Genomic DNA, 7,241 nt, shown 5'->3' with positions numbered 1-7,241 from the left:
TGTTAGCCAGGATGGTCTTGATCTCCTGACTTCGTGATCCGCCTGTCTCGGCCTCCCAAAGTGCTGGGATTACAGGCGTGAGCCACCGCGCCCGGCCTGCTCTCTCTCTTTTTTTATTTTGAGACAGAGTCTCGCTCTGTTGCCCAGGCTGGAGTGCAGTGGCACGATCTCAGAACTTGCAACCTCCGCCTTAGCCTTCCCAGTAGCTGGAATCACAAGCGAGCACCACTATGCCTGGCTAATTTTTGTATTTTTAGTAGTGATGGGGTTTCCCCATGTTGGCTAGGCTGGTCTCGAACTCCTGGCCTCTAGCGATCTGCCCAGCTTGGCCTCCCAATGTGCTGAGATTACAGGCGTGAGCCACTGCACCCAGCCTGCTCTCTATTATAACAGAATACAATAAATACTGCTTATATTACCACAGCTTTAACTAGAATATCATACTTGAAAATATGCATAGAAAGCCTGCCTTCAAAGATTCCCAGCCTTACAGTTAATGAGTAAAATCTGTCACTTCCTGGCAGGCCCAGGAACCTTATGACTGTGCAGTAAAATCTAAAGTCTGCCTTGGTTTTCCTTCCTAGCCTCAAACGGTTTTTAAACCTGGTATTCCTATGTGATCACTGTAAAGAGAAAATTTTGTTTCTAAAAAAAGATATAGTACACCTGTTACTAGACTGTAGCCCTGTGCATTGTTTTTGAGTTCTCATTACCTACTTGTATACTGGATTAGCTCCTGAATTCTAGATTCCTCCAATCCAACTTTCTTCCACGAAATTATTAAAAACGGGCACTGCTCTGTTCCTGAAGCCCTGTAAGTTGAAACTAGATGAACTTTAATGGACAAGCCTTGTGCCTAATGTATGGGTCACACAGAAAATACACCAAACCTCTCAATGCCATAACCAGAGACATTCAAACTGCAAACCAGGATAAGAAGTTGATGGTTTCATACTGTAGATAGCTTTTCCGAAGACACTGGAACAAGATTCCATATCATTTTGAGACTCTTACCTGTTTTTTGTTTGTTTTGTTTTGTTTTTGAGGAGTCTCGCTCTGTTGCCCAGGCTGGAGTGCAGTGGCGCAATCTCGGCTCACTGCAAGCTCCGCCTCCCAGGTTCACGCCATTGTCCTGCCTCAGCCTCCCAAGTAGCTAGGACTACAGGCGCCTGCCACCATGCCTGGGTTAATTTTTTTTGTATTTTTAGTAGAGACGTGGTTTCACCATGTTAGCCAGGATGGTCTCGATCTCCTGACCTCGTGATCCACCCATCTTGGCCTCCCAAAGTGCTGGGACTATAGGCATGAGCCACCGCACCCGGCCAACTCTTATCCGTTTTAATGTCTCCTTTTTTTCACTTGGCAGGATAATGGTGTAACTGAAATTTCACAATCAGTAGCTTCTGCTGGTAACTTGACAGAACCTGACCCAAGAGATCCTTTAGGCTACCTCGTGGATGAATTTGGCAACATCCCTAACAGAACTGTTGATCACAACAAACAAACAACAAAACCCTAAAAAACTGTTGCTCACTCTCTGTTTTAACTCAACCCAGTTATGGCACAGTAGGTGGTAAAAACTGAGCTATATTATCTATTCACGAATGTTGGTGCTATTGCTAATACTACATACTGTACATTCCTCTGGGAAGCTGAGACCCAAATACAAAAAATAAAGCAGGTCTCATGGTTACAATAGGTCTCATCTAATGCCCAACAGGCATTTGATTTATTCAGTTGGTTGTCTTTAAGCCTAGGTTCATGTCTCAGAATTTTTTTTTTTTTTTTTTTTGAGACCAGGTCTCACTCTGTTGCCCAGGCTGAAATGCAGTGGTGCCACCTTGGCTCACTGCAGCCTCGACTTCCAAGGCTCAAGCAATCCTCCTGCCTCAGCCTCCCCAGTAGCCTGGGACTACAGGCTCATGCCACTGTGCCTGGAGAATTTTTGTACTTGTTTTTGTAGAGATGAAGTTTTGCCAAGTTGCCCAGGCTGGTCTCGAACTCCTGGGTGCAAGCAATCCACCCACCTTGACCTCAGTAAGTGCAGGGACTACAGGCGTGAGCCACCATGCTGGGCCTCTTAGAACTATAATGCAAACTGAGATTATCATATTGCTATTAATATTCCTATTTTCCTATTTATTTATTTTATATTATTTTTGGAGACACAGTCTCACTCTGTAGCCCAGGTTGGAGTGCAGTGGCACCATCTTGGCTCACTGTAACCTCTGCCTCCCAGGTTCAAGTGATTCTCCTGCCTCAGCCTCCCGAGTAGCTGGGATTACAGTTGCGCACCACCACGTCTGGCTAATTTTTGTATTTTTTGTAGAGACGGGGTTTCCTGATGTTGTCCAGGCTGGTCTCGAACTCCTGGGTTCAAGCAATCTGCCTGCCTTGGCCTCCCAAAGTGCCAGGATTACAGGGGTGAGCCATCATGCCCAGCCCTATTTTCTTTTTAAACTTTATACCTGTTACTTTTTAAATTTTTGGTGAAGTACCACTCCTAACAGAATAATGCTGATCCAGAAGTTTGCAATTATAGCAAATGCCTATGGAACAGCCAAAATTGAACTTAACAATGAACTCCAGGTAGACTTATCTTGAGAGCCACTCCTTCCAAACCTCCCTTGCTGCTCAAATGTGGCTAAAGGGTATTTGGGGTTTTTTGAGGCAGGGTCTTGCTCTGTCACCCACGTTGGAGTGCAGTGGTATAATCACAGTTCACTATAACCTCAAACTCCTGGGCTTAAGTGATTCTCTACCCAACTCTCCCCTACATACTCCCCAACCAATGCCTGGATAATTTTTTTTTTTTTTTTTTTTTGAGATGGAGTTTTGCTCTTGTTGCCTAGGCTGGAGTGCAATGGTGTGATCTCAGCTCACCACAACCTCCACCTACCAGGTTCAAACAATTCTCCTGCCTCAGTCTCCCTAGTAGCTGGGATTACAGGCATGTGCCACTATGCCCAGCTAATTTTTGTATTTAATTAAATTAAATTAATTAATTAATTTTTTTTGAGATGGAGTCTCGCTCTGTCACCCAGGCTGGAATGCAGTGGCATGATCTTGGCTCACTGCAAGCTCCACTTTCCCAGCTCACACCATTCTCCTGCCTCAGCCTCCCGAGTAGTTGGGACTATAGGCGCCTGCNTTTTTTTTTTGAGATGGAGTTTTGCTCTTGTTGCCTAGGCTGGAGTGCAATGGTGTGATCTCAGCTCACCACAACCTCCACCTACCAGGTTCAAACAATTCTCCTGCCTCGGTCTCCCTAGTAGCTGGGATTACAGGCATGTGCCACTATGCCCAGCTAATTTTGTATTTAATTAAATTAAATTAATTAATTAATTTTTTTTGAGATGGAGTCTCGCTCTGTCACCCAGGCTGGAATGCAGTGGCATGATCTTGGCTCACTGCAAGCTCCACTTTCCCAGCTCACACCATTCTCCTGCCTCAGCCTCCCGAGTAGTTGGGACTATAGGCGCCTGCCACCACGCCTGGCTAATTTTTTGTATTTTTAGTTGAGACAGGGTTTCACCATGTTGGCCAGGATTGTCTCGATCTCCTGACCTCATGATCTGCCTGCCTCGGCCTCCCAAAGTGCTGGGATTACAGGCATGAGCCACCATGCCCGGCCCTGCCCGGATAATTTTTGTATGTTTTGTAGAGATAGGGTTTTGCCATGTTGCCCAGGCTGGTCTCGACCTTCTGGACTCAAGTGATACTCCCTCCTTGGCCTCCCAAAGTGCTGGGATTACAGGCATGAATCACTGCTCCCAGCCACTACAAGGGTTTGACACTGACTCCTAGTCACCAATAATTCCCTTCAACGTGGCAAGAGACCAACAAACCAAGATAGGTCCGTCCCAGCACTGGGGGACCTAACTACAGGATGCCCGATCATAAGTCTTTCGGAGAAAGATCTTGACCAAAAGGGGGAAATATGAAAGCTGTTAGAATCAAAACAGAGTCGTTTGTGTTAAAAACTCTGACAAATTTAAAGCATGATTCTCCAATGGGAAAAAAACAAGAACAACTCTGACAAATAAAACCAAGGAAGGTCGTGAAAAGAGGGTTCTCATGCACAAATGACTGATAACAAGATCAGAAAAAATGCAAAAACCACAACCCTGCACAGAGACCATTGCAAATTTACACAGAAAAATATTTCTGTGAGGACATCTGCCCTGCAACTGCCTGTCCAACCTCAGACTGGCACCACTCTTGCTATTCATCCTTGTAGCCAAGGATAACTAGCTCAAAATAATTATGTAATCCTCATTTTTCCTTTCAAAACCTTACCAAATACGTACACAGGTTACTATGGCACACATATTCTCACTACAATGTCTATTCCCAAGTAAACATCATTTTTTCAGAGTCTCTCACTCTGTTACTTAGGTTGACAGTACCTACCACATTCTAGGCACTGTTCTAGAGGCAGGAATACAGCAATAAATAAGACAAGCAAAAATCTCTGCACTCGTGGTACTTATGTCTCTAGTAGGCATAAAAAACAATCAATCAACTTGTAAAACAATCACAGAAGGATGAGAGGGTGTTGGTCAGGTGCAAGATTACATAAAGTGGTCAGGAGAGCTCTCACACTTAGATTACAACTCCCCAATGTTACCAATGTGAAATCAAGGCACAGAAAAATGAGGTGACTGCCCAAAGTCACACAGCTATTTCCAGGCCGAACCAAGAGTCTGTTTGGCTCTAAGTCCAGTGCTCTGTCTTCTGACTCTTTCTAAATGAGCACAGGCTACCTGAGATCAGAGTTGGCTACTGAACTACCAGCAGACCTGCCCCAGGGGAGAGATGCTCAGTTACAGACAGTGAGGGGCTGCAGAGGTCATCCGGAGAACCCCCTACCCCCAAGCAGACGAGTAAGTGAAACATAGAGAAGGAATAGTCCAAGTTCACCCAGGACCCCCCACATTCCACCTCCTGCTCCAAACTCAAGGGAACCAGAACCAGGCTAGGGCAAAACTTTAGGGGACAAGGAGAATACCAGACAGCTGGCAATGACTGAAGCAGGGAAGTGGGAAAGAAAACCCAGAACAGCAGACTGCGGGACAGGTCCTGCTTTCTCTACTGTTACACTCACTTTTTCAGCCTCTCAATCCCGATCCTGCCCTGTGCGTCCCCCGGAGCTCCTCCTGGCTCAGCATGAGGCTCTGAACTCCTGCAAGGTACCTGGTAGTGGCGGGCCTTGAGTCGGCTACCGGGTCCGGGGGCCTGGGTGGTTGACCCCGAGCCTTCGGGACTCCCGGAGGACGGAGCGAGCCTTTTCAAGGAACAGAGGCGTCCAGGTCCACGAAACTCCCTCCCCACCACCTGCAGCCGGTTCGGGGCCCTCGGTTCTCTCATTATCCTCCCCAGGAATCTGCAGCCCCCCGCCCCTACCGCCACCTACCTGGCCAGGCGGTGCAGGAAGGGCAGGTGGCCGAGTCCCGTGCGAGTAGCTGGGCTCGAAGGTCCAACAGACTAACAGCAAAGGCACTGAAAGCAGGAGCAACCGGCTAGCAACCAAGAGCAGACCGCCGAGCGCCGTCCCGCCCACTGCGCTGCTCCCGGCCAATGAGCGCGAGCCGCGACGCCGGGCTCCGCTGGCCTCACTTCCGGCCCTGCCCCACCCCGCCCGACTCAGACTAAGTCCAGCGCGCTGTCGGCCCCGGTCTCCTCCTGCCCCTCCTGCGGGCACCGGGTATGTGGCCCTGGATTTAGCTTGGGTTGAAGGAAGTTAAATCTGCAGGTGGGGTCTGTGCCCAATTTAAGGCGTGAATCAGCAAACAGGCGCCCCGCTCCTGTCGGCCAGGTGACCTTTTGCACGCCCTCCCCGAAGCTGTGTCGTCGTCTGTGGCCGAGTTTTTAGATTTTAGATCGCAAGGTGAGTTTAGTGGGCGGTGACTAGCACTTTTTTTCTTTTTCAAGGACCTCACAGACGCAGTGCAGGGTTCGGGAATCCCCTGCTTGCCCCTCCGGTCCAACTAATAAACCAAGTGCGTCGGGGGCTTCCCCGTCCGTTCGTTAGGCCGAGTGCAGCCCCACTTTTACGCAGGATCAGGACAGCCAGACCCGAGGAGGCAGCGTGGCGTGGCCATCTCCGGGCCCGGGGCCCCTGCCGGGCGGAAAGGAAGCTGGAGACCCGGTCTGGGTCGAGCGCAGACCTCATGCCGGGAGCCCAGCTGGACATGCATTCCCAAGATTTACCCACAAGGGTGCATAAACACCAGTTCTGATGATGGCTGTACGGGAAGGGACAGAGGGGACCTACTTTAGCCAGGGAAGTGCTGAGGCTGGGACAGTTTCGTTCTGATAGGAAAGTTGAGAATTTGACCTTCCTTGCCTGCAAAGTTTACCTCTATCCACCTCCATGTGAGGCGAGGGAGCAGGTCAAGTGCCTCTCGGAGCACTTGGATCGCAGCAGCCCCAACCCCTAGGCCTTTCTCTGCCCTGCCAGCCCCAGGATGACCTGACTGGTGTTCTCTGAGTACAGCTGAGGCACCCAGCTGACTCCCTGAATGCTGTTTCAAGAACAAATCCTGTCCTGTCCCTCCCTCCCTGAGGAGGCCATCAGTCTCCTTGCTGAAACAATCCCCTATCCAACTGGCTGAGAAACCAGCTCCTGGTAGACAAGGTAGTAAGGTGTTTTTGGAGAGCCCACGCAGGTATGTGAGTGTATCATTTTATTTCCTTATTCTAGTTCAACAATGGAGTATATGGCTCCATATGAATAGCTTCAACTGTCATCCATTTCCCCAACAATTACGCTCTTTGTCTCCAGGTCTCATTCTCTCTCCATTTCTGGGCCTTCAAGTCCTGAGGATCAGTTTCTGATGTGGGACAGGGATACAACTACCCCTCCCAGGCAGCTGGCAGCAAAACATGAGAGGAAAACAGCAGAAAGGCAGGGCCAACTATGGGGGCATCACACTTCCAGAGCCCAAAACAGGCAAGAATGGTCAGGCAAGAACAGAGGTGCTCCTGAGAATAGTGGGATGGATTCTGAAATTGGGTCCTGAACACCTGGGCTAGGTAGTTGCTATTCAACAGGGAACTATTCCAAAGAAGGGTCAAGGAGGAGAGCCAGGGAGGCAGCCAGAGGGGTGCGGAGGAAGCAAACTACCCTCACACACACCTCTGGACTGCAGTGTATCTGGGTGCAACCACCCACCAGAGGGCCTGTGACCACTGCCACAGCCCCCCCAAAAAAGCTTGCTTTTTTTTTTTTTTTTTTT

General features: G+C 49.0%; 2 protein-coding genes across 5 annotated transcripts in view; both read right to left on the bottom strand.

The window, feature by feature from the left end:
- Positions 1 to 5,581, bottom strand: part of CCDC134 (coiled-coil domain containing 134) — a 30,862-nt gene extending 25,281 nt beyond the window's left edge. For 3 of the 4 annotated variants that reach the window (XM_017894129.1, XM_017894128.1, XM_017894127.1), the window contains exon 1: positions 5,417 to 5,581. The gene's annotated coding sequence lies outside the window, so the exon portion shown is untranslated. Of the gene's footprint in view, positions 1 to 5,107; positions 5,197 to 5,416 lie in introns of those variants that run through there. The other variant, XM_017894131.1, reaches the window with a different exon arrangement.
- A 1,093-nt stretch (positions 5,582 to 6,674) lies between these two features.
- MEI1 (meiotic double-stranded break formation protein 1) overlaps positions 6,675 to 7,241 on the bottom strand; it is a 116,388-nt gene continuing 115,821 nt past the window's right edge. The window contains exon 30 of the mRNA XM_017894083.1: positions 6,675 to 6,875. Coding sequence (XP_017749572.1) covers positions 6,830 to 6,875 — 46 coding nt within the window. The 3' untranslated portion in view covers positions 6,675 to 6,829. The remainder of the gene's footprint in view (positions 6,876 to 7,241) is intronic.

This window comes from Rhinopithecus bieti, unplaced genomic scaffold (assembly GCF_001698545.2).
Source record: "Rhinopithecus bieti isolate Rb0 unplaced genomic scaffold, ASM169854v2 scaffold_25304, whole genome shotgun sequence".
NCBI lineage: Eukaryota > Metazoa > Chordata > Mammalia > Primates > Cercopithecidae > Rhinopithecus > Rhinopithecus bieti.
The sequence above is the reverse complement of the archived record's forward strand: the minus strand, read 5'-3'. Positions and strand labels throughout refer to the sequence as shown.